General features: G+C 45.5%; 2 protein-coding genes across 4 annotated transcripts in view; one reads left to right on the plus strand and one right to left on the minus strand.

Moving 5' to 3' along the window:
- Positions 1-740: 740 nt before the first annotated feature.
- Positions 741-24,692, plus strand: Snrk (SNF related kinase). The gene is made up of 8 exons (XM_076783388.1): positions 741-1,665; positions 14,026-14,229; positions 15,426-15,578; positions 16,224-16,470; positions 16,627-16,978; positions 17,565-17,693; positions 17,765-17,870; positions 17,937-24,692. The coding sequence occupies exons 2-8, from the start codon at positions 14,035-14,037 to the stop codon at positions 20,043-20,045; spliced, it is 3,291 nt and encodes a 1,096-aa protein (XP_076639503.1). The 5' UTR covers positions 741-1,665; positions 14,026-14,034; the 3' UTR covers positions 20,046-24,692.
- A 309-nt stretch (positions 24,693-25,001) lies between these two features.
- Positions 25,002-27,201, minus strand: part of LOC143351626 (choline transporter-like protein 1) — a 67,350-nt gene continuing 65,150 nt past the window's right edge. For 2 of the 3 annotated variants that reach the window (XM_076783397.1, XM_076783398.1), the window contains exon 17: positions 25,002-27,194. In XM_076783397.1, coding sequence (XP_076639512.1) covers positions 27,141-27,194 — 54 coding nt within the window. In that variant the 3' untranslated portion in view covers positions 25,002-27,140. The remainder of the gene's footprint in view (positions 27,195-27,201) is intronic. The other variant, XM_076783399.1, reaches the window with a different exon arrangement.

Raw genomic sequence — 27,201 nt, forward strand, 5'->3', positions numbered from 1 at the left:
AGTAGTATAATTCGTAGGAGTATTCGGACCGATTGCGTGGCATTCGCGGAATTTGTCTAGCCCAATTTCGGCAAACATATAGAGTCGCGCATTCGTCAGTGAATAAGAATACTTTTAGCGTATATAAGAACAGTATCAGCGATTCTCTCTATTCCGGTAAAGCATCAACAACGTGTGCACGTTTGCTCTAATCCATATCTAAACAGCAATTTCTTTCTCTTTCTTTTAATTTGATGTTCACGTTCACGCTCGCGCAATTAGTATAATTAATAACGTAGTAACGATCGAGAGTTTCGCGATCCTGTACGCTACGGACATCTGCCGAGACATTTTCGAACGGTTCCCTCCGCGTTCGCCACGACAACGTACGCCTCCGCGCCACGATGGTTCCAACAGCTCGGTCGATAGTTCTACGGTCTCTTCCGTCGCATCCAGTGGTCCCTGTTTTAACAAACAGTGAAAACGGAATAGTTGGTGCCGCGCCACGACACCAACCGGTTATTTATACATCAGTTTCACAATTTATTATCTCGTACGTTAGGAAACCAGGGATAACTACGGCTCCCTCGTGAGAATCTCCGCGGATTTCGATCCCTTGGAATCTTTTATCGTTAGAATTTACTTCGGTGACTTTGCACAGTCGAAGCGAGCCCGTTGCTTCGACGGGTCGATGTACAGGGGTCCGCGTGGTTTGAATTTTCGCGCGTCCTCGCGCGCCGGCCGTGATGCGGTGCACGCTCGCCCAGATGGCGGCACCGTGACGGTGCAGACGCGACGCATCGTTCGCAGCTCGAGTCCGTGCGAGTGCGTTTTCTCAGCTTTTCCGTGTCACGGTGTCGCGAGCGCGTCTGTCGTCGACGCTCGCGGTGTCCGTCGGGTTTTATCTAATCGCTGGAAGAAAATTAAATTCCGCGAGTGTGCGAGCACCGGTCGCGAGTGATCGGTCGAGCGTGCGTGGCGTGCGCGAGAGATCGGAACGGTCGCCCGGGTCCGTGGAACGAGGAAGAGAGGCGACTATCCACGGTACGAGACAGAGATAGCGAGAACGGTGGGGCGAGCGAGAGGGAGTCGGCGAGAGAGAGAGAGGAACGACAAACGGCAGGAGAGAGACGAGGCTAGAAGTGTGTCGGGGCACTTCGTCGAGGAAGGAGCAGGGAAATCTTCCTTTTCCTCTTCGTACGGCCTGGATCGAAGGGTCAGAGGGGTTGCGGGTGGGTGGGGTGCCCGAAAAGCGAGAAGACAGCCTCGAGAAGGAAGAGGTAATTCGGCAACGCAGGGTGTACGAGCCGTGTGGCTCGCCGAGAGAGGAGTATCGTGTCGACGAACGATAGTGCGAGAAGGAGACAGTGCGGTGCCGTGTAAACATACATCCTATTGCCGTGAGTGCGTGCGCGAGTGGCAATCAACGACGACTTAACGTCGCCGTCGTCGTCGTCGTCGTCGTAGATTTTGTTCGAGGCCTGTATTCGCGGCGTGTGTCCGCGTTCGAGGAACGGAGGAGAGCCAAACGTGCGAGAAATCGGCCGAGCAACGGGTCTCAGGTGCCGTGCATCAATCATCGCGTCGTCCGGGCACGCGTATGAACCTTTATCACAAATGACAGTCCATCGGACGAGAGGCCAAGTCAGCCGCTGGCTGGATTCGTTTGTTTAGCGGGCAGAGCGGGTACGTGCGTATTTTATTAAAACGGTACAGTTTTTAGTGGACTCTTCTGTAAAAATGGCTCCTGACGTATCTTTTATGTGTATCATTCCACTCCCACTCGTTCGCTTTCGACCCATTCTTAGACTTTAGCCTTACGGTACTCGTCATGCGGAAATCGTCGTCGGACGTTGCATCGTTTTTCCCCGTCCGACTTCCTCCGTTTCGCCGTCTCTTTTCGCTAACCGGCGGCAAAGTGTGCCAGAATTTGGTTAACGTCGCGCGTGCGGCGAATAGGCATTTAACTATCGGCCGATACGTGATTCGTTTATAAACATTCGCGACCTACCCTGCACGATACAGCACGCTGGCGTGCACCGCGATAAACGCGAACGATAAAAATGCCTCTCGAGTGCCTAACCGTCCGGACACCCGTTACGTTTCCGAGATACATCCTTCTGCGTTCTCTCGTGAGACCGTTTCCGCCATATTTACTTCTTGCAGGAACCTGATGCGACCTTGAAACACGAGCGTTAGGCAAATAGACGAACTTTCCAACGTCCGAACGTTTCCTTGCTGAACGCGTCTTGAGATTTCCGACGATTGACCCGAGTCCGTTGCCCGTGCTTCAGGATACGCGAAGCGTTCCTTTCGATTCAGGTCACCGGAGGTTTCGCTCCTCTCATAGCGGCGGTACCTCTTCGAATACATTGACGTATCCGTAACACCTGCTAGAAGTATTCGTGAACATGAAACTATCAAATTGCCCAAAAACGTTGCCGCGTGGAATGCATTCTTTCACGAGGGGAAATCAATCTTCAACTTGTAACCTATTTCCATCTTTTGGACAGCTTCCTAGTGCCCCGTAAAATAACTGTTCAAGCGTTAATAGCTTCTCAGGAATCGAGGTTTTGCCCATTTGGGGGAATATTGCAGAGATCGAAGCAGACGGTAATATATTTTTATTTTCGACACTTAACCGATACCCTATGGTATTTTTTACACCTCAGTGACTTTATACTTACGTCCAATTATTCTAATCAACTACATAAAGTAAAAACTGTTGTACAAGGAATTCGCTGCTTTTCCACTTTTAATAGCGTAATTTGTCAGTCCAGTATTTAGCATGAATTTCTCGGAACCAGTAAAATATACCTTTTGAATAGTGAATAGTTTACGTTATTTGCAAGTCCGGTTCATTATCGTTCGAATAATTTACATTCCGTTTTGCGTTTTCGTAAATGTACAGCTTTTATTTATTTGAAATTTGCCCATCCAGACCCGGATACTATTCGACATGGAGGTATTCGAATTTCTATTTTAAGTGCTAGACGCTAAAGCGAATGCAGCTGAAATAGTACTTCGGACATAGAAGGAAACTTAAAACGAGAATTCGAGTTTGTACAGCACTCGATGAATGGAATGCAAGCATTTCGTTCTGTTTTATGTTTGCTTCACAGACGATTAATTTGAAAAACTTAATCTAACGTAAAATTCACTAGCGTTGTTAAGAACGTGGGACCCATTTTGCTGTCTTAAGTTTACAGTATATATTATATTATAGTATAGTTTATTCATAAAATTGCGTAAAATGTTTAATGTCAGGAATGATTCCTGTATGTTGGTATACTGTGCAGTTAATTTCGAAGGAATGCGGTTTATGTCAATAGCCCTCTGGTGGTGTCTGCTAGAAAGTCAGAGGTTCTGGCCTTTCATGTATCGAATTAGACTAGTGTTTAACATACACAAAAATGTACCTTATATATTTCATATCTTGTTCATAAGACTAATTTCATTTAATTTTTATACCATTCCAGCCATTAACATTCTTTATTTATTTCATTAGTATCATTATTAACTTCATGGTAAGTACATTGTATTTTATTTTTAGTAAACTATATATTTTAAATCTATTGATATTAGGAATATTGTAATTATTATTTTAAACGTGACTATACAAAAAAAAAGACAAATAGATAAGATTACAAACAGATGCTCGAGTATGTCGTAATACAAAATTGATCGCATTCTACTCGTCGATTGTTTGATAACATCGAACATTACTGACTTGTATATTTACTGGAAGAAATAGAAAAGAACTTTCATATTTCGTATTACTACTTAAAGTGACAATTATCAGGAAGCGTGTCGATAAATTAAGTAATTTACATTATGTAATTATAGCGAATTCCAGATAGTTAAATCACTTTCAGATAAATAAAATATGATTCATTTATCCGCTGCTCGACCAAACCTGTTCTATAGGGTAATTCTAGAAACTGGGACGATCTGTGATATAATTATTTATTCGCGTTTTGCGTCTACATTCATTGCAATGCCCGCTATTTGAAAAACTCTTTTAAACTTCTGTTACAAATGACACCTACGCTGTAAGTTCTCGCTGTACCGAAAAACGCATGCGCGGCGTCTTTCTTAAGTTCAATTAATAATGAATACGCCCGAGAGTAGCGCGGATCCGCTTGACCGGAAGTACGCGCAAGACTCGTGGATCAAAGTTGAGCATTTTATTATACAAAAATTTATCGATAACGTTCGTTCGATCGATGCTCGTTTCGAAATGTTTCGCTCTACGGTGCAAATTCTAATATTCATTTCACGAGTAACCGGTAAACGGTTATTTATCTTTTATTCATTCGATATTTTTATCCACGCGCACTCGTATCATTTGAAAGGGAAAATCCAATAGTGTGTGTCAGGTATGACACAATTATTTCCGCTGAACGTATCGCTTCTTGTGTAAAATATCAATGGAGTGGAAAAAAAAAGAAGTAATAATAATACGACTTTATTGCAGCAGACTTGCATATATCACAAAATCAAAATCGAGCGAAAGCCATAAATACGCGTTTGGTGCAAAGTGATAAGAATTGCACTCGTCAATACTTCCCGACGCATCGCTTCAATGCTACTTTAACTTTTTCTTTATAGCATGTTCAATGCGACTTCTCCGTTCAGGAATACAATTTTGGTGGTTTCCGCCGATACTGATTTAATTTTGTACCGTTAATAACAAAAGTAAAAACTAGTCTAATAAATATACTGACACGAAGTATTCGTTCCTTATCTTCTACAACCTTGAAGACCACGGTTGAATTTACCTTATCGCATATTGTATAGTATACATAAAGCGAAGCATTTTATTGCACGCGTACACCGATGTTATATTTTTTAAAATTTTGTCTCGAGTTTAATACCTCCTTACAGGTCCGCGAAATAAAAGTAAACGAGTGCCCCCTCCCCCATATTTGGATCGTGGGGGGGTTAACGAACGAGGGATACCACTGAAATGTTAATGTCTTATTACGTCATGTTCGTTTACCGTGGCCAGAGAAAGGGGTCAAAGAGACGGAAGGAAAGGGAGGAGGAAAAGAGTGCGAGACGACTAAAAATGGCGTGGCACGGTACACCATCGTCTCACGGATACAGATTACAGACTCTCCGCTTCGATCGTCCTTCTTTCTCCCTCCTCCCTTCGCGTTCTCTCTTCGTCTGTGTCGCTCACGCCGGATATCGTGGAATGCACGCATGCACTTCGTCGCATTGCACCCGTTCAAGTTGTTCCACCGCGTCATCGACGCCTCGAGGAAACTATTCTAATCGTTTCGAATTATTCCCACCGCGGAGGATGTTATGAGCATCGGTTGATAGTCGTTTTATCCTCTGCGGTTTCAGCGATTTCCGCGTGTGGCACACCCTGTGGCATCTTTCGCGTCGAAAACGCTCGAGGAATCTTGCTAACGGTACGCGATCTGCTACCTGTTACGCACCCGTGGTGGTGCGTTTACATTACGCATTACCGTAGGTTATCGCCTCTTAAATCGAGAATTTCACGGTGAAACCCCGTGCGTACGCCGATACCCGTTCCTGCTTTTCGCGCGATTATGACCTAGGGTAAAGCACCAGTCGCGTATAAACGTGAATAATATTTTTAAATCGTCTTTTACGATAAAATTTTTATTATCAGTGACACAAAGAAAGTACCGAAGACTGAAGAACACTGTACACCGTTGCACAAAGTCGTGTTAAATTGGAGGAACTACCAAGGGCGAAACACTTCGTTTCGTCTTCAGTCACTGTTTAGACACCTGAGTGCTGTTTAAGTGACTTCAGTCCTTGCGTTTTGTTTACAGTAAATACGACACAGCGTTCGTTTATCTGGCGTGAAATTTTTAACCGATGACTGGTTGCAGCCGTGAATCGCGTACAAACGCGTTATCGTCGCGATATGCAATCAATGATAAAGAGGAGAACCAAAGGAAGAGACTGCGTTCGCAGGTTGTTTGCGTCGATACCGTGCGTCAATGCGCACGCGAGGAGCTAATAATTAATTCACTCCTGTTGCATTACGAAGAAGTGGACAACGCATTATTCATTTCGTTTTATTTATTGCCGGCACGCCACGCCGCGCGAGTCGTTGGCATTTTACGCGTCCGGAGATATCGTCGTGGATGAAATTTTACAGAAATATGATTTTAATTGGTAACGAGACGTCCGCGTACGCGTACCGTCTTCGACCTTTTCGTAATGTCGAGTGCCCCATCGGCTGAAACTCGTTCTACTCGGAGAAATTACGGGTTAATGAAATTTCTTTGAACGCCAAAATCCGTCCACACCTGATTTCTCGCTAATCGAGATTCTGGCTAATCTGGGAGCCAATTTACCGTTTCGTCGCGAAATTCGATTGCCTCCCGCTTAACCCGTTAGCCGTCGAATAATCATTTCCCGCGAATTTGCTATTTATCTCCCTCGCGTTTAAAAATAATTTGCTTGTAAACAAAGAATTTCTTTTTTAATTACGGACGCGGTCTGTAAATAGGAGCCCGGTATCTGGTGGTATTTATAATTGTACACAAGTGGCAGGTGCACACTCTGCTTTTTTTAGATTACGTTCGTAAAAACGGCTAGATGGAAGAATATGGGGCTAGATTCATGCGTTGGGTGTACAGGATGTTTCTAAAGTAATTTTTAATTATTTCACTCTGTTGATTCAGCTCCTTAACGCGTTTACTGCCAGTCTAGAAGCCTAAAATTGTTTAGAAGATCAAAACTTTGATTTCAGTCAATTGTGAGCTGCACAACTTAAAAGTTGTCCTAGTAGTTACTTTCCTAACTTCATTAAAATTTATGAAGCCTATTAAAATTTTGGATGAAAAAAAAGACTTTCGAATCGTCTTGGAAAAATTATTTTTAGTTGCAGGGGTCAATTGCAAGCATTTTTGGTCAACAGACATAACCCCGAAATCCTACCCACTTTCTAGAAAAAAATTCGAGAAAGTTCGAAATTTTTGGACAAAATTAAAAAATTTCGAATCGTTCTAAAAAAATTATTTTCAATTGCGGGGGCCAATTACAAACATTTTTGGTGAATAGACATACCTCCGAAATCCTACGCATTTTCGAGAAAAAAATTCAGTAAGGGCGGAACTTTGAACGTTAATAACTTTTTAACAAAGCCTCCATCAACAAATTGGTATTCTTGATTTTCGTCTTATTTTGGCCTCTAGAATCCCCCATTAAAATTTTTCCCAGGGGTGGCCGAACACCCTGTATATAATATATAAAATGTAGTGAAAGTTATTTAAAAGTATCAAAATATGAGTTATCGATATTTGTCACGATATTGAGTTACCATAAGAAAAATTGAATAGTGAAAGTTTGGTATAAACACTCACAAAGAACGCTCACGAGATTTCTCGTGTTTCGAAGCTTGAACGCGAAAGATCGTTGGCGAGATTTCTCGAAAATTAATTTCGAACGAGAAAATTGCAGGCCATAGGATAATGTTACTGAAAATAATACGCGGCCGTTTGAGCCGGGAGTACATTGAAGTTGTAAAATAGAAAATTTAAGAAAATGTAAGAGAGTGGTAGTCGGGAATATTAAGACGAACATTTTTCTCTCTTTTTTTCTTAGAAAGTTAGCTCCGATTAAAACGCGAGTTCTACTCTATTATGCAAGCACACCGTTTATTGGTAATGCGTTGTACGGGAAAACATTAAGGCAATTAAAAAGAAGAATCTTTTCTCTTTTCTTCATAAGACTTCATCTTTTATTTACAGTTCTGTAAAAAGAAATTTGTATATTTCTTACAGCAATTAACTCGATGCATTCATCAATTTAATTGCGGTTTTATATTTTTATATAACTGTTCCTTGTTCCACACTCGCCTCTTGTATTTCATATATTTTTAGATTATCGCGAAGGGGGCCAAACTTTTAAACCCGATATTCGAAAACATTTTAATACCGGTACATTTTCTTTGAATCCCCTCTAAATAGGGCACTGATACGCAGTCCTTCGAAGTGGGTCATCGCTGCAAAATATGCCCGCATCTTCTAACGGAGAATACAACCTACACATAGAAACCACCATTTCCTACCTTTATCGAACGTCACATACGTTGCTTCAGTGTCGCTTAAAAATTTCATTCGAATAATAGTGAAAGATACAAATCAATATACACGTGTCACGCCAGTCTAACAAGTTCCGTTCGTTATTCGAAATTTCTACTCAGACTTCCGGCAGTCTCCAACGTTGCCTCGGAAGCGCGTCGGAGTTGTTTCGCGAATTTCAAAGCTAGGGGTCCGTAAGCACCGTGTCCTTGCGGTGAAATTGACTACGAATTCTAATTGAATTACTTTGGATAATCCTGCGTGTGATTCCGCTGGCATGGCCGGATTAAAGCGTCTCTGTTGCCACGTACCCAAATCCAATTTACTCCGCGTTCACGATTATCTGTTTTCGCTGCGTGTCAGCATGCTGTAACCGTTACCGATTCCCACAGCCTTTCGTCGCGTTCGAAAATTTATCGACGGCCAATAACTCCGCGTCGTCGAACGTTACGGGAACCGATATACGTTGCCATTATTTTTTTCCCCTCTCTGGACGATTCTCGGGGGTCAACACGCCCAGTATTACGATAAACCGGTGTCGTTTCGCGCCCGGAATGCGATCGTTCGCGTACACACGCGGAGCTCCACGCTTCCTCCGTCGTTACGCAACGGCGGTGGCTCGTCGATAAAATAGTTGCCACTTAACGACGCGTGTCGTTTCGGGCATGGCGTTCGCGAGGGGGCACCGTAAAGTTTTATCTTCGGTTGATAGGCGCTCGCGGCTCATTATTCCGGGCGCGTATGCAACGGAACCAGGTCAACGGGCGACCGACAAGTACGCGTCGTGTGCAGGTGGATGCTGTCGGGACAGAGAGGGGCCACGACGTAAATTGTTATCGGCAAAATGTCAAGTCCAATCAGTCGCGGCGAGATATTTGGACGAATCGACGCGTTCCAGCCATTTTTTCTTCGCCTCCGTACGTTCGAGGGTTCGTTGCGAGCTCCTCGGCGTATCGTACCACCGACAGGTACAGGTAACCATCGATGCACGCGATAAAATTAATCAGGCACACGGTGATACCAGGTTCCCGTAAGATACCTCCAGTATCTCAGAGCTTCGAGCAAGGTAATTGCGAGGGAGGAGACCGCGTGCTCCATCTTATGCTACCATTACTGTCTATACTCCTAGACAACCCCTTTCGTACATCATCGCTGTACGTAAAATTGGAAATTGTGCACCGCGTCTATTATAGGATAATTAAATCTAGTAACGGTTTCTAAAAATTACAAAAACACTCTCACAGAGACTTATCGATAGATTTTATTTTTCTATGAGGAATTTAGGCGTGGTTGATCCTAGTACTGAATTATAATGTTTGGGGCAACAGTCGTAAAACGTTTTTCCGTGTACCGTGCATTTTAATCGGGACACTTGTCTGGCTGTAACTGCCAGGGTGGTAGAAATACACACCGTGACAGAGCAACCCGACCAAAAATAATGGTCGACTAACTTTGTAACCTAGACTGGCCTCGAGAGTGGACCGACTCCATGTCCGCTTTTCTTAGAACCGGTACTTTTGTCTGCTGCGCGCTCGATCGGTGTAGTTTTCCCTCGCGCGTACACGTGACTATTACCGTTTCGAGTGTAACGTTTGTCGATGGACAGTTAACCCTAAACAGACAAGAAGAGGGGACTCGCAGAGTTCACCAGACGGAAAATTTTTTAAGAATTTTCCCTGTACCAGTAAATACCGGAAGACGAAGACAGAATGTTGGCGCAAGAGTCGATGGAACGAAATAAAAGACGAAGCATTGACTTTCCAACGAGGGAAGCGGTACAAGCGTGCAACAGAAGAATAAAATGTAATTTATCGAACGCAAAGCTGTCCTATGGTAACAACAAAACACGCTCGTTACGTAAGAGGCGTTCGAAGCAGAGCAACAGTAGATACATCGAGCTCTGATTAGATTAAAATAAATGATTAAAATAAGGTTCTTCCAATGTTATACAATATCAATGCTAGTATATCATTTATTTTTTAACGTGCAAACTTCAACTCGGTCTCGGTTAACTGGCTGCTAACGGATAGAAATGAAAATTTCATTCGTGAACCGCGGCTTCGCTCGCCTGAACGTCAGTTAAAAAATTCCGGTTTAATAGATTCTAATTTCCAAACGGAATTAAAACGGAAGCGAGTTTACGAACGTATTAAAAATGTGAAATTTTCCTCGCTCGTCGATTACAGGAAATTAGTCGTGTTTAATTAGATCCAGAACGGTTTACGTCATTGTTCGGGCGGACGAGTAAACGAGCTAGTTAAATCTCGAATCGACAGACGAATTGTCGCTACGGGGGGAAAAATAAATCCACTTGTTACACGCGTGTACGCGGTTCCGCGATTACGTAAGTACGGTAAGGATTACGGAACCGTATCGAAACGTTACGAAAGTTCGTACTATGGACGATACGTACAGTGATCATCGAGAATCGGACCACGAAACTTTTGGCGTAAATTTTCGTTTACATCGTCGCGTTTAATTTTAAACGACTTCTCGCGCGAACGGCGGGGGTGGAGGGCGTCTTATTCACGCCTTTGTCCGTTCCTTTCATACTTCCGTGCACTTCAAAGAAATGTATTTTTACATCCGTTCCGTTAACATTGTCGGTACACGCGTACCGAATAAAGTCAGTGGACAAGGCTCGACTGTGTCGTCTGTGACGCGTGCGTACGTCGTCCTGACGCAAATGTGTCTCGTATCGTGGTTCGAAAAGAAACCGGAACTGTGACGCGAACAGGGCGCGTTCGAACGATAATTATCGTAATCGAAGTCTGAAATGTATTTATTTCGCGAACAATCAGAGTATTCGCCAAATATTAACGCTAGAACTGCAGACAATCGACGTACACATCCACCAGTGAGGGGATGATTTTTTTTTTATAAGCATTTGCTTGATATTATAATTTTATATCAACACACATTTTATGTATTCGTTACGTTCGAGCGTTCTGAATACCGAAACCGAACAAAGTGTTCAGCCACGGAATATGAAATGCTAATGTATTCTGCATTCACTGACCAAGCACAATTACAAGACACCTGCGAGTATGCTGCATTCAAAAACTCTCGGGACTTTCTCGTTTCGAAGAATGTGACGAAAGATTCCTGAGAAATTCTTTTACGAATAAATTACAAACGCCAATCCCAAGCGCAGGTCGACGACTTCTACTGCGCCGAGTCTTTTGAAGCAGAGTTGGAACGTATAACGCAGTGCAAAAATGCTCTGGCGATCAATGTTTATCGCTCACGAAGGCTCGAGAGCAAGATCTTCAGCGAGAAGTCGTTGAAAACCATCGACTTCGACGATGAGCATCGAAGGATTTCTTCGCTCGTTAATTAGCTGTTAAAGAGATCGCTGAACAGGTCTGAGTATCCGTTGGTTTTTAGACTCGTTTCAAAACGGATTTTTTTTACAAAGACAACGTGCACTTAAAGTTACCGCAGAGATGTTATCCGAGCAAATAACGATGACACATCCGTGAAACGCATCGTAACCGACGACGAGACACGGATCTGTGCGTACGAGAGAGAAACAGCTCATCGATCAAGAAAATGAGGCTTCAGAGGTGAGGCAAGACTAAAAGGAACACGCCAAAGCCGATCAGAATTCAAAGTCATGCTTCGCCGTAATGCCTCGATTATCGTGGCGTTGGGCATATCAAGAGTTCGTTCCAACTGGGTAAACAGTTAACAACGAATGTTATTCCACCGTGTAACAAAATTTACACGAATCGAGTCGTAGAAAACGATAAGAGTTACGAGAAATCGTAGATTTTGCGTCACGATGTCCCTCATTCGCGCTCCGATAATTGCAATTTTCCGACCTGACGACCTATCCGACTCTTTTTTATTCCTGAAACTAAAAGAAGAAAGAAAAGACATTTCCACAAAATTAGTATAAAGTCTACTTTTAATATGTACTTTTGAGTCGAGTTTTCGACCCCCTGGGACAGGCCTGATCCACGATAATAAATCCTTCTCGTCGTGTTGCTATCTTTCTCCGGCGTCGAGTCTCACGGGGAATATGTATCTGGTTCGGAAAAGTTTACAGGTCAGTTATTTTTACGAGATCGTTGCAAGAACATAATTTTATGGAGTACGTATCTTCCATCTCGTGATCAGCCGCTCTCACTGTACGCGTTCTGCACGGAACTTCCTTTAGAAACGGATCGCCTTCGTATCTCCTGTGTTGGTTTTATATTAAGAAGCATGTACTAACAAACGATGTATTCGCGTAATGGCGCTAGATAAAGACGACGACAGTTTTTTGTTTAATCTAATCGTTTGTTATCTTCCGTTGTTTCGTTTATTACTTCTGTTCCGAGGCACTTGAAAATTCAGGGTCAAACGGTTAGCGTTTTCTTTGCTTTACCACTTTGCAACAAACTGATAAATAGCGGCGACTATAGATCCGCATAGTTTAGTCTTAAAAATTATAGGAGTAGCGCGAGTAAGATCTATGTAAATGTTTACGGCAATCCACGCGCTGTTTATTATTCTTGCGAACGGATCAGAATGTATAAACTCTCCAAGTTTATAGTTCGAGTTCCGCGAAGAGAGGCTCTAATATTCCTGCGGTTACTCTGTTCCATCGCTATTAATTCGCCCTGCATAGTTAACGATTTGCATAGATGATCCATTGTTGTACAAAATTACACAGTTTTACGAATTATGATTAAACGTCTGCGAGTCGGGACGTTAAACGAAGGTGATTTATTTAAAACCGACGATTAGTCACGGTTTATTTTGCGTTATTTCTCGAATTATTAACAACACCGTTCGCGGAACGTGGCTCCGCGACGCGGATCGGAAGCAAATTTCGCGTGCTGGTTAGAGAACAGTCGATTTCTAATCTCAAATTGCAATCAGTACGTGACCACGTTCCATCGACTCGTTCCAATCTACCGAAACCTTTTACCGATCCTGCGTCCGTCGATCGATGGATCCGTTTAATTATTAGCTCGTTCGTGCTAAAAATAATCGCGACCCTCTTTCAACGTGCCGCACCGGAAAAGCTTTTCGAACGGGATCGATCGTACCCAAACACCGCATTCGGTCTCCCGGAAGAAAGACCCGCAGTCCCAGCACCGGAAACGATACCAGTTTACCCTTATACGCGAACGCAGCGCCGCTCGTCAACAAGCGGCGGAAAAGTGAGAGTAACGCGACTACCTTGAGCCTGATTCCGCCGTCCGGTGGGCGTAGAAATTTATTTTCTATATATGGCGGACAATCGGTTCGTTATTGCTCGCACACCCGGTGTTCGCGCTTGCCCGCAGCACGTGTACGTTATTATTGCTATCACGGTTGCGAATTATTGCACCCGCAGTCGCCATCATCTCGCGATTCATCCAATAGACCGCGGGTACAGGTCGCGCAAAAATGGCGGGAACGAGCATACCAAAAATAGAAATCATCGCTAATAAAGAGACTATCGCTAACAAAGAAGGGCGAGGGATATTTTTCTAGAGGTCCCAAGGTCTACGATTCGTTTTTTTTTTTTTTTTTTTTTTTGGGTGGTAAAAATTCAGTGATCCGGAAGGGTGTACCTTTTCGAAATGTCCAGCTTTACAGAGTTTTAATTAAAAATGGTACGCGCACAAAGGTCTTCGATATCGACTATAAAAATAGTGCCTGGAAAAGTAAAATTACTTGCCCTTACGGTCGCATAAAATTTAGCAACTAGCTCTACGATGCTCGAAATAACTTTCCCCCCGAGGCGTTTAATCGGTCGTCGGCTGTGGAATTCACAGCCGGTTCGACGCGTGAAATGGCTCGAATTTTGCAACGTCAGTTTGCAATGGCAGTCCTTGCACTTTCCCGGGCCGATGTGGCGCGTAGAGTCGGCCGTGTCAAGGCTGACGAAAAGATTCTTCCGCGAAACGAGGTCCCCCTCTTGGCTTTCCAAACGACGCGGGTTTCACCGTCGCGCGGATTCCGCCATTGATGCCCGGCTGTTTCCTCGTTTCAGGGACCCGAGATGCATCGGAGGGTGGGATACAGCAACTACGATGGCAAGATCGCCGGCCTGTACGATCTGGAGGAGACACTCGGCCGGGGTCACTTCGCCGTCGTGAAGCTGGCACGGCATGTTTTCACCGGCGAGAAGGTCGCAGTGAAGGTCATCGACAAGAGCAAACTTGACGAGGTCTCGAGAGCGCACCTCTTCCAGGAGGTGAGGGAGTGCAGAGAAAAGCCTAGACGCGTTCTTTCGTTCGCCAGCGAGTCGGTTACACGCGACAGTCGAGCTGACGGTGGCTCTTCGACGTATCCTCTCTTTTATTCGCGTCCCCCCTCCGCGATTAAGAATGTTGAGGATAAAGGAGGTCGAGAAGGATATCGAAACGTATGCTAATTCCTTACTTCCGTTTGCCCGGGCAGTATCTCGACGTCAGTTTTGCTCGCAAGTTTATATTTACGCACTTGGGTACAGCTGTTCGGAATATTAGAAAATTCAAAATTCATATTTTCTCATTTCTACGTATTCTACGAGACGAGGAGATAAAAAGTTCCGAAGGAATCATGCGTCAGAAACGAAACGTTCTCTCATAAAATGTGGTTAAAGTTCGACCAATTGGATCGCGCGGAGTTGGTCCTGGGACTTAAACGCTCCCCCACTTTGTCTCACAGGCCCTGCACTTTACTCTTAGGAAACGCTCCATGGAATTTGATTAGTAAAAGCTTGCATATTCTACTTTCTATTTTCTTTAACACTAGAACTAGCAACAATTATGGTGTATTCATTCGTACCAAGGAAATTAAAACGACAGATGCTTGAAGAAACGTACAGTGCAAATGGTTTATTCATTCTCTTACAGAAAACTGTGACAAATTTTTAGAAATCCAGTCGAGTAAATTTTTTACAATATTTATTAGAAACTACGAGCCATTTTGACCACACAGGAAAGGAGGCTTCAATCTACTCTACTAAATTCACCCCACGTGGTACATACTTGGTCCTCTATCGAATCGAATTTTGTCCTCCATTAAAATGATTTCGGTCACTGTTACTGTACCGTGATCGATGCAATTTTGAAAGAACCAACCACTTCAAGCACTCTCGCCGACGGAGGAGAGTCCGACAGCTTGAACGGCTTCCTACGTGCGTGATTTTCATCATTCCGCGACACACGGCGTTAAAACCTAATGACCGATTGCGTAAGATCCGTTGCGACGCCATCGCGTAGGAAAGATCTACGAACGATCCGCTTCGAACTTGTAGATCTCGTTAAGGTCAACGAGATAATGGCGCGAGGGGTGTAGGAGGGCAGAGGGGGAGAGGAGAGGGAAGGAGAGGAAAGGGTCGTTGACCAGTTCGCGCGGGCGACGCCGAACGTTGCTTGTACCTCGCGTCTTTGTTTCTCCTTCCAGGTGAGATGCATGAAGCTGGTGCAACATCCGAACGTGGTCAGGCTTTACGAGGTGATAGACACCCAGACGAAGCTCTACCTGATCCTGGAGCTCGGCGATGGTGGTGATCTCTACGATTACATCATGCGACACGACAGCGGCCTCAGCGAGGAGGTACAATCCCATTGCAATAGCTCCTCGACTTGAGCAAAGTACAGACGACGCGAAATCGTCTTTTTATCTCTAGCAAATTCGCTATCTGGAATTATTCGGCGCCCCGTAATCCCTTGATCGCGTTCACAGATTATATTGTCTATTCAAGACTTTCCGTGTATCGTAATTTACGAAATGGAGGCACGATCTTCGTTGTATTAACCCCTTCTCGTACTTTAACGAGTCTGACTCGCGGATAGCAAATCACGATCGTGATTGAGTTTTAGTTCCTATCAGTACGCCACAAGAGTTGGTTACGATTCTTATAATATCTGTTACAAAGCAATTTAGCATCAATCTGGTCTATTTACCGCGCGTTGACGCCTACCGTTTGGGCCCGGATTTCGTCGAGCTAAATGCCGCGGGAAGGGGTTAACGCGAGACGATACATCATACGCAGTGACGCAATGATAGAGCGTTTTTGATCGATAAGAACATTTGTACGCATTGCGCTACATTCGACTTTTATAACGTAAGAAAAACCAGGCAACTCCATCAATTTGTTCGGGTGTACAGAACTCTTACCCCTTTGTCCGAGATTGATGAAACCTATAGGCAAACCCATTCGCCAAGGGGGGTCACTGATACGCTTTTAATCGACCGCAGGTGGCCAGAACGTACTTCCGGCAAATAGTCAGGGCCATATCGTATTGCCATCGATTACACGTGGTGCACAGGGACCTGAAACCCGAGAACGTGGTGTTCTTCGAGAAGGTCGGCACCGTTAAGCTCACCGACTTCGGGTTTAGCAATAGGTTCTGTCCCGGCCAAAAGCTCGAAACTTCCTGCGGATCTCTGGCGTACTCGGCGCCGGAAATTCTACTCGGCGATAGCTACGACGCTCCTGCTGTCGGTGAGTATTTCGAACGTCGAACCAGGAAGATCCGTTTTAGTCTAACCGCACAGTGAAAACATCCAAAAGATAAACGTTGAAGTTTGCACGAAGTTAACTCCACGCGCGAGTATAGTTTAGACGCCTGATAAAAGGGTCTGCGTCTGGGGTTTTCAGATGTTTGGTCCCTGGGTGTAATTTTATACATGTTGGTATGCGGCCAAGCGCCCTTCCAAGAGGCGAACGATAGCGAGACCCTAACGATGATCTTGGACTGCAAGTACTCGATACCGTCTCACGTTTCGGACGGCTGCAAACGTCTGATCGCGAAGATGCTCGTCAGAGAACCAGATCGCAGAGCGACGCTCGAAGAAATAGCGGCTGACTCTTGGCTGGCGATCGGAACAGACTCCGATCCCGTGGAAGCGTTGCCCCTCGTGTTCAGGCAACAAGTCTCCGACGATCACCATAATCATATAATCACTAAAATGGTTAATGGTAACATCGCCACCAAAGAAGAAATACTGGAGTAAGTAGATCCGACGAGGATCAACGAGATTCTTACAGGTTTCTTAAGTTAGAACCGCACGAAGCGTAGCGTCCTTGGATACTTGTGTCCAAGGGTCAGAAATAGTTTTTTTTCGTCTTCTGGGTTGGACCTCGATATAGAGCACATGGGCGATTAGTGATTTATTGTAGCTATCGGAGACGCGTTGCTTGAAAAAAGATCAGGAACTTTGTTCCTCGGGAATCGCAAAGTAGACGGTGCAGGAATGTCGTTTGATGGGAGGATAGTGTGAAGGGAGAGCATATATCCAGAATCTGACGAGGTCTCTGAGATTATCGTGACTCAAGTTCTTGTTGCCAGTAGTGTTGAATGCTTGATAGTTTCGTCAGTATTACTAGCCTCGAATCTCTGATAAAGTTTAGCCGCGATGCTGAGAAACCTCCAAGGCACCGTTAGAAAAATACTCGACTGTTTGTTTTTTAAGCGTGAACGTTAGAGAACCGCCACTGAAGGGACGCTTCTTGCGACTCGTTATTGTTCCGATTACTATGTTCCGCGTTACTCAGTGATCGTTGATTTGTAATGTGTTCGTTCAATTTGCTCGTAGCGCCCTCGACAGAAATGACTACAATCACATAACGGCAACATATTTCTTGCTAGCCGAAAGGAAATTGCGGGTTCATCGTCAAGAGCAGATGCAGACGACTCGTCCCGAGATCCTTGCGGTCTCAGCAAGGTTCGTTACAACGTCGATAACTTTTACAGATACGGTAAACGGACGTACGCGTGACCTTTTGTTAATTTTAGCCGGCAAGACGACCCCACAGCGAAGCTGCGTGCCGACCAAAACTTATTGAGCGCAGTCAACCAGTCTTTGTTGAGCGTGCCGCGAACGCCGGGTGAGGTGCCACAAGTAGGTATCCACTATTTTGCGAAAAATACTCCGCCAGTGGGGTAAAAATCACTGCTCTGTTCGCAGAACATCCGGACGCGGAAATGCAGCATCGTCCAGGAGGAAGAGGACGAGGACGAGGACGACGTGTCCTCGTGTTCGGGTCGAGACGAACACGGCAGCAATTCCGCGTTGAACTCGTTGAATCGACGCGGTTCTAGGTCCGAGGGTAAACTCTCGCACATCCTGCAAGACAGGTTGGCGCAACTGCCGGAGAAACCGATCCTGAAGCCCCTGCAACCCCAACGGAACACGCAGAAGGACAGCAACATCGTGCCTGTAATCACCAACGTGGAGGAAAGACTGAAGTCTAGTCCGAACAGTGGAAACGTTAACGATTCCTCGACGTTCGTTCTTCAGAATGCACCGAGCAGACCGCAGACGGGCAACCTGCTCGCGGAGAAGGTGCCAGCAGCGACCAAGTTCGATTTCACATGCCAAGAGAACCTGAAGAACCGTCTGGGGGACGCGTCGCAGGGTGGTTGGGCCAGGAAGCAGACCTCCACGGAGAACAGGCCAAAGTCGGTAACGGAGTGTTTGAAGGCGGTGGGTCCTGTGCCGGCCAACAAGTGGAGAATGGGAACGCAGCATCGATCCGTCGTCGCGTCTTTAGACTCTGCTTTAACGACGGCCGCGTTAAAACCCTCTGACGCTAGCGCGCCGACGACCACCATCTTGACCGAGTCGTCCACGGTGTCGATTCCGCTTCATCCGGTGGGCGCGTTGGGCGACAATCAGTTGTCGTTGACGCCCAAGTACAAAACCATGCCGTCGCCCGGGAGCACCGGCTCGGCGTCGTCGCCTCAGTTGACGTTGAACGAGATCCTGGAGGACGGCGACGCGATGCCGGTGCCTACCGCGGAGTCCGGTAACTCGAAGTGTCGCGTGGTCAGGCGGATAGCGTACGAGCAGCGAAGAAACAAGTTCCACAAGACGCGCACCACCTCTTGTTCGAGCTCCGACGCCAGCGACGACGACAGCGAGAGCAGGAAGAAGAGGGCGCACAAGCTGGGCGCCTCCACGGGGAAACCATTGCCCTCCAGGCGGGACAGCCACGACGACTCCAGCGATTCCCAGGATCCAGGAGGTAGTGGCGGGGGCGGAGGTGGCGTGGGCAACGGGGAACACACAACGGAGACGCCGTCGAACGAGACGATTCAAAACGACAGCGGGAACAGCACCAGTACGACGACCACGACCACCACGACGACAGGCGGGAGGCACCGGTGCGCCGAAAATCAGGTCATATTCGGCAGGAGGCATCGCGCTGGCCGAAGAAGAGCGGGCGAGACGCGACTACGGGAGAGTCAGTCGCTGAATCGCATCACCGAGGTCCAGGAGGCCGAGGGACCCTCGTCGTGTCACAATCACTGCCACGTGTCGCGGAACTCGGCGGTCCTCGGGGTGCAGAGCATGTCCTCGTCGTCCTCGTCGGTGTCGCAGAGCAGTACCGGCTCGCACGGCGTGGCTCCGCCGTCGTCTCAAGCGACCACCACGGTCCAGAAGGCGAAAGGTTTCGGCGCGAGGTTCCTGCAGAGCTGGTCGCTTAGCTCCGGTAAGTCCTCGTCCGTGTCGCAGTCCGCGAACAGGCAGAACAACTGCAATCCCAACGGGAAATGCAACAAGCAGGATACGCAACGGGACACGTGCCAGAGAATCGAGATCTGCCGCGACGACCAACGCAAAGATCTGAACGGTAGCTCGGTCAACCAGACGCCGTCCAACGACAAGGAGAACAGAAACGGTTCGATGAACCGAAACGACTGCAAGAACAGGAAGTTGCGGCTGCTGAGCCGTTACTTCGCCGTGCACAAAAAGCTATGCGTCCCGTTGCCGGGCCTGTTCGGCAAAGGGCGTCTTTACAAGGCTCGATCTTGCAGCAGCATCGCCCGCGACCGCGTCAGCCCGCCGTCCCCCAAGTCGATGCTCTTCTGCACGGCCGCCGACGACAAATGGCGGGAGCGCGGTCAATGGTGCGACGCGAAGCAACATCGCGGCAGCGACGGCGACATCAATCAGAACCTGGGTCTGTCGCACCTGGTGCAGGAGACCGTCGTAGGGAAGGGCTGCACCACGTTGCCCACCGTCTGCCACATTCACCTGAGCGATGCCTCCAAGTGTTGCAACCTCTGTTGATGAACCGAGCTGATCGATATGCAAACGATGAAAGATATATATACACGTATATATACGCACCGTGCATAGGTCGCGTTCCGACCGTCTGCCGACGAGCGTTCCTTTTTCCCGCGATGGCTAACGATTACCGGCGACTCGAGGAGGACAACGGCGCAGAGAGACACGCGGTTACCACGAAGTGCAATCTATTTTCTAATAACACCGCGACGGGCAAACGTTCCCGGATCTTACGAGATCACGATTGCGTGGTAATCGTTAACCGCGACCCCAGTGATCGCGCGGCAATACGTCGATGGTCAAATGTATTCAACCGATTCATGCCACCAACCTTCCCCCCCCAACCCAAACCTACCCCCGCATCCTCCTGTGCGCCTTGAATGATGCGTGCCGACGAGCACAAGGGTCGAGTCAAGAGGGAGAGCGTATCGATCGATCGGTCGCTCTGCGGGATGTGTATCTAGTCCGTGTGAACAAACCTATATTGAATATTGCAGAGTTTATTATTATTATTAATATTATTATTATTGTCATTATTTTAAACATACGACGCGTAGACATCGATGCGAATCGATCGCGGAGTCGCAACGCAACCGAGTCATCCGGCGTTCGCGGACATTGAAGTATCTCGCAACCTTGGACGGTCTTCCTCTCGTTGTCCCCCCTTATTTATCTATCTGCCCCCCCCCTCTCCCCGTCGTCTATCCAGATTGCGATCAACGTACTATTTTCCTACGTAGCGACGCCCTCGTTGAGTGTTCGTGGCGATTCCAAACGAAACACGAGCGACATCGAATTTATATAAACGCCGATTAGTTAAGCGCACGTATATATCGTCTCGATGGGAAGAAGCGGCAGTGGTGCTACACGCGAATAACCTCCACACGTTGAGAAACGTCGACTCTTCCGGGAGAAGGTCGCGCAACTTTGAAACGTACTTCGGCGATCACGAAGATCTGGAAAGTCTGCAGACCTACGTGGTCCCCGCGAACAGTGGTCTCGGAAGGAGGTCGAGGAACACCGGAAACAGTGCAGACTACCGATGGAATCTACGAGCGGGAGACAGGAAGCGACTAGTAAACTCCTGCATTTCTTTTCTCGAGGATCACCATTGGCAGCGAGCGTCCGCGCGCTTGCCGGCTGAGCGCGCGATCCTCGGACGAGCAGCTCGTCATCGTCATCGTCGTTGCACGCGCGAATCACGCGACTCCATTGGAGAACGCGGCGAGGCCGTAACCTGGACACGTTCCACGACGTTGAGAACGCGATCATATCCATGACAAATCTCAGCCGTCGACGTCACGAACAGGATGCATCGTGGAGGTTCCAGAATCCTCGGGACTCGTCTGCCACGATCTCCTCCCCCTCTCCCCCTCCCGGGAAATTGAATGCAGGTCATTCAGAACTCTCGCTGAATCCAACGGATGCGCGTGCTCGCGTATTGCAAACCCGTTTTTCACCCTACTTTTTATATGGATATTACGTGACGGATTGGTGCAAGATTTGAAGGTCGAAACCTTGACTGATCGCTTGTCCGTTGGTGGGCGAAGCTATCGAGGGGACCACACGTCGTGTTGCGCGTCGATTTAGCGTGGTGAAACGAGTGGTATCATTTAGGTCTATAGTGTAGCTGGAGGGTGTCATCTAATACTTTAAAACAAGACTATGGAACAAGGACCAAGTGCTATTTGTGTTCAATTTGATCATTTGCTCGGATACTTTGTAGTTTAGGGGATTCGGTAGAGCCTACTTCATTTTCGTAGAGTATTCCTCGTTGCATCGAAACGTTTCGATCGGTTGACGTTAATTTTTATTTTACGATCCAGTTTCTACCCTTTCTGTCTCGAATTAATTATTTTAAGGAAACTATTCTACGTAAAAATACTAGTGCAATAAGAGTACGAACATATAAATTTATTAAAAAGTACAAATATTATACGATGCTACATAGCATTATTAAGGGTATTTTATGAAAAATATAAGAAGTTCAGAATTAAAAATAAAAATATAGACATTGTGTTTTTTTTTTTATTTCTAGTATGGATTGAAATTAAAAATAAAATAAGATATATACTTCCATGTTTCTAATATACGCACGCATCGATGCAAAGCAATTAATATCGCTGCCATCTTGTTTTCAACTGTTGTGCGGTATAACAATTTGCACATTATATATTAACTACCAATGCTATAAGCAGAAACAACTTAACTTGCCAAACGTCGCTATTTATCGTATCTTCAAACGTTAATTATGCCAAATGGAATCATTGGGGTGTATATATGAAATTATGAGGCTTAAAGTAGAATGTGAAATCATTGGGACAGAAAGAGTTGAGCAATAAAGATAATAATTCGATACTGAGTTGTCAAGTATTTATGCGTTTTCTTTTTTAAACGGTTAAAAAGAAGAAATTAGTTTAAATGCCAAACAAATGGTTGTGTAATATTATTTCTTATATATTTTCAGACAAAGTGTGTGTGTTCCTTTCATAAATTGTTTAAATTTACAGAGTACATATCCTTCGGTTGACAGGTACTATGTACTCTGTAAACAATATTTAACTCGAGCCCCAATGACCTGTAATATATAACAGGATTCTTTAAGGCTGGTTTTTTGTCTTGCACTGCAATTTTTAGCCAACGTATTTTTATGTTAAACTTGCTTTATGGTACAAAAATCTATATCATTATTTCACTCGAAGGAATATCGATAATATTTATAAGTATTTGACGAACCAGTGGGGAATTAAAATCTATATTGTTTAGTATTTAGTACACTGTTTGAGTGTCCGAGTAAATGGTCCAACGGGGATGGAATAATTTTCGGTTTTCTATTTGCAAGTCTCGATTAAATCGACGTGTAATTGTGTGGTCTTGTAACTATTGTTGTTCGATTTCGACCGATGACGTACAAGAAAATGGCTAATATTGACTTTATGAAAAACGAACACTATGGTGCGCTTTAGAATTTCTATTTTATTCGTATCCTAACGAGTATGGTCTGACGTTTAGAAACGAGAAAGGATTTGTCGTGCTGAATCGGCGATCGGGCTGGCGGCAATAATCAAAAGAAAGCGCTTCGACCTTCAATTTTTGACTGTTCCCTCCACGGAGCCGATATTTCATATCCCTCGAGTAGCCCGAGAACGTTTGTATGTATCTAACACGCCGAGTGTACAAATCAATGCGTAATTGTATGTACCGAGCCACGCGGTTTATAGCGTAATACAACAATTTATTTATTATACATCCCAGAAGGACGATCTTTTTCAATCGTCACCGCGGACGATCCTCGAATTGCCCCTAGTTTCTCTTTCGTTTTCCTTGTGTTATCGTCGGGGGACGAAATGCGTTGGTTTCCGCGACAAAGACTGAGCAAATTGTACAATAAACTCCGATCGCTTGGATGCCTTGGGTCGCACGATGACGATGACTCGACGAGACCAAAAAAAAAAAAAAAAAAAAAAAAATTGAAAAAAGAAAAAAAAACATTGCACACGAACGACAACTGCTACAAGCCGCGCCGTTGAGAAATAAAAAAATCGCCTCGTCTCGATTGAACCGTCGATTCGAAGAGTAAAACGATGGATAGCGACCAAGGTGCAAACGGGCATTAATACTTCCGTTCGATAGAAATTTACGGAGAGAGAGAAAGAGAGTGTGTGTGTGAGAAAGAGTGAGAGTGAGAGAGCCACAAGCCATGACGCCGCGAATCTCGCTATTTAGCTAAAAGCTGCACGGAACCAGCGACCATGGTTCGTTGTCGGGCATTAAAGTATTGCAAGTAGAAAGAAAGATTCCTTTCAGGACTGATCTTTCCTTCTCTGCTCTATACACGGTCGCGAAGACAACACTTTCCTGTCGGCGGTTCCGAGATCACACGAGGCCCGTGTTCACCACTGTTTTCTTATACGATTAGAAGTACCATTCGGCAGGGAAGATAATTTCGAACACTTTGAATGTACCGCCAGCAGCTGCAGACCCAACCTCTAGCGTTTGCATCCGTTACGGTCCTGCAAACCGGGACCCCCATCGTTGATCCCGGAGGGACAAACTATCTACGATAAATAAGAGATATTTTTCGTGTTGTAAATCGAATCCATTAGGGGCCGATCTCGTTCGTTCCCCCCGCCCACGCGTGGACGTCGTAATTAAACGAAGATCGAGTCAAAGAATCGCAATTGCGCCTATCATACCCGCAGAACTGCTTCGCGAAGTGAAGCGCTGTTTTACGCTAACTCATGTTCGCTAGTCCCGTTGATGTTGTCGCGACGACAACGCCCACACACGCATAGTACAATGTCCCGCGGTAATTTTTGTAAGCGAATCTTTTTTCCACCGAACCGATAAGCTGTTGTACACACATCCATCGAGCGCCCCCACCCTGCCACCTGCCTCCCCCGATCCCCCCCATGTCTCTCGGTCTTAAAGTGAAAAGGAAGAAAAATACATTACACACATACATATGTACGACAAGTGTCCGCTTTAGATTTCGTAAATGTCGACCCAACTTAACTGCCAGCTGAGTGTAACGAAAGATCCACCCGCGTGCACCGGCCCCGCGTGGGATCCGTTGCGTGGCGCCGGTGCGCATAAAAAATCATTCATGCAATAACTGTGTGCCCGAATCGAATAAAGGAAAAGTAACGAACAGCGAGAGATTATCTACCGACACTGTGTCCGTCTGGTTTCTCCCGCCACTTTTCAATTTCCGTTTTACAGAAGAGTTAGAGTGCGAGGCGGAATCGACTGGCCGCTCAAGGCCGTTTCCCCCGTTACGGATCGCGTGGGAGTGGCCTGAACGCCGTGGGGGTAAGTAGCGGGGACGAGAATCTCGAGATCAGAACGCTTCGACGGTTCAACTATTCGTAGAATCACAAATACATTAAAGAATCGTTGAATATTTTAATGCGTTGATAACCAAGAACGTACACAATGGATTTATTTCGCAACGATTTTTATTAAAATTATAATACTATATTTCAGGGTAGAGTAACTTTAAAGTTGCAACCGCGGTCTGGTTTGTTGCTTCCGCGTTTGAAAACGGCGTTGTACTTGTTCGTTGTGGACGATTGATTATAAAAATGCGTGACGTACGCGACGGAAATGTATCGTTTATGGGCGGTTTCGCGTGAAGAAATATGTACACATGACGATCGATGTAACTGCAATTACTCGGATAGTCGCGCGTTTATCGTCATGCGAATCTCGCGCTGCCCGCGGTATCGCCTGTGATCAATCCGGCGACCATCTTCCCTGGCAGGTTTTCAAACGACTCTTGGCAACGAAACCCTGCCCGTCCCCGTAACTTCGCGTCGCGAACTGTCGCGTATTTAAAACTTCGTCCGTCGCCTAGACTATCCGAGTATTTTTTATTTTTCTTTCGTAATTATGATACAAACGAGATATCGTGTTGCTCGATGAACGCGCGATATCGAACACGAGCAAATGTGTAGAAACGTTTTATCTAGTTGAAATACGTCACCAAACGCTTATAGAAAAAACAGAGAAAATAAAAAGTACGTGACGTATCTCGATGATCGTGGAACTTCGTAGTAAACGGAATGTTAACAATTTGTACGCGTAGAATTATAGCCGCTCGAAAGCTGCAGGCACTACCTAATCGCCCGGTCTCCTAAACCTGTCCTTCGTCGATAACGAAAGGCCTGAGGTAACCGTTACGCGAAGGCAACGATAAACATAACACTGTTCGACTTTCCGTAATGAAAAAATTTACCGCTGCCATTCGAATACACGCACGGAACTGCATAGGAACGGTACCATAAGTCGCAGACAATTTTATCGTACGAAAATTACATTTAATTGCAAATTAATCCGTACGAGCGTTAACGTTTTAGAATGCATCGATTGATTTGAATCATTAATAACGTTAACTAATACTTCAACTTTATCTTGATATATGTTTAATAATCAACACAAAGTAAATCTTGCACACAGGCTTAATAAGAATTCTTAAGTAGATTATTAATGCATCCGTGGAGGACCCAACGAAGGGTCGAAAACGTGTACGCTCGTAGAAATTAATTTACAATTATGTCTAAATATTTTATCGTTGCAGCCACCTTTGCTATTTGTATAAAGTTAAAGGTCGACTAAGTTTAGATTATCGGGGTCTTGTCTAATCGTTCTACGGCTCTAAACAACCCGTGCTACGTAGACGCAGATGATCGAATTCGCGAGGCAAATATTTAAAATGGCCGTCGCGATTGGCTCGGCTAACCTAACAAAGTAGCTCGCTCCTGGGCATGCGCGAAATTCATAACTTGAAAAAGCGATATCTAACAATAGTGTATTTACAAAAGTACTGCTCGATAATGTGATCGAAAACCAATGTAAAACTTGTACGTTAATCTTACGTTTAAGCAGGTTTTTACTTCTGTAAGTATATATATTTCAAAAACAAGAAATTGCATATATATTAACCCCTTCCCGTACTTTAACGAGTCCGATGAAGATTTTGGTCCAAACATGGATATCATAAGCCAGACTCGCGAACAACAAATCACGATCATGATTGAGTTTTAGTTCCTCTCATTACAAAGCCGTTTAGCATCAGTCTGGTCTGTTTACCGCGCGTTGAGCCAAATGGTACGAGAAGGGTTTAAGAGAATCGATCGTCTCCATACTGTATGATCCAAAAATATTCTTTTCTCTTTTAGATTACCCTGTACATCACAGTCACACGCACACGAACACAGTGTATCTCTAATTCTGTCAAACTTAACTTTTTCCTTTGTTCCCCAGTTCTCGATTTCGTTTGCCTTCCGGTTCCTTTTTTTGTTTCCTGTTTGGGGAAACGATAAGAGAAGAGGTCACAGAACGAAATTGTCCATATCTTATGGCAACCTTCCTCCACGTGGCGCTGCACGTGTACGCGATGATGTTTTTTAAAAGTTCGCGGCGGAAAGAAGCGTCAGTACCACGTAAGTAACTACGACGTTCGTTTATCAGGTTCTATCGAAGATTTCGCATCGCAGTAATTACTTCTCTCGAGGTTTCCAAAGGTACAACCTGAAAAGTCTTCCTCGCCTATCTCGAGTGCTGCAATGGCTTCCACCGAATACCGATAGATCGTCATTACATCTGGTGATCCAGATTCTGCAGAGCCTTTTTGCTGTTCTCGACGAATTCCTGAAAC

The sequence above is a fragment of the Colletes latitarsis genome, chromosome 2 (assembly GCF_051014445.1).
Source record: "Colletes latitarsis isolate SP2378_abdomen chromosome 2, iyColLati1, whole genome shotgun sequence".
NCBI classification, from domain to species: Eukaryota; Metazoa; Arthropoda; class Insecta; order Hymenoptera; family Colletidae; genus Colletes; species Colletes latitarsis.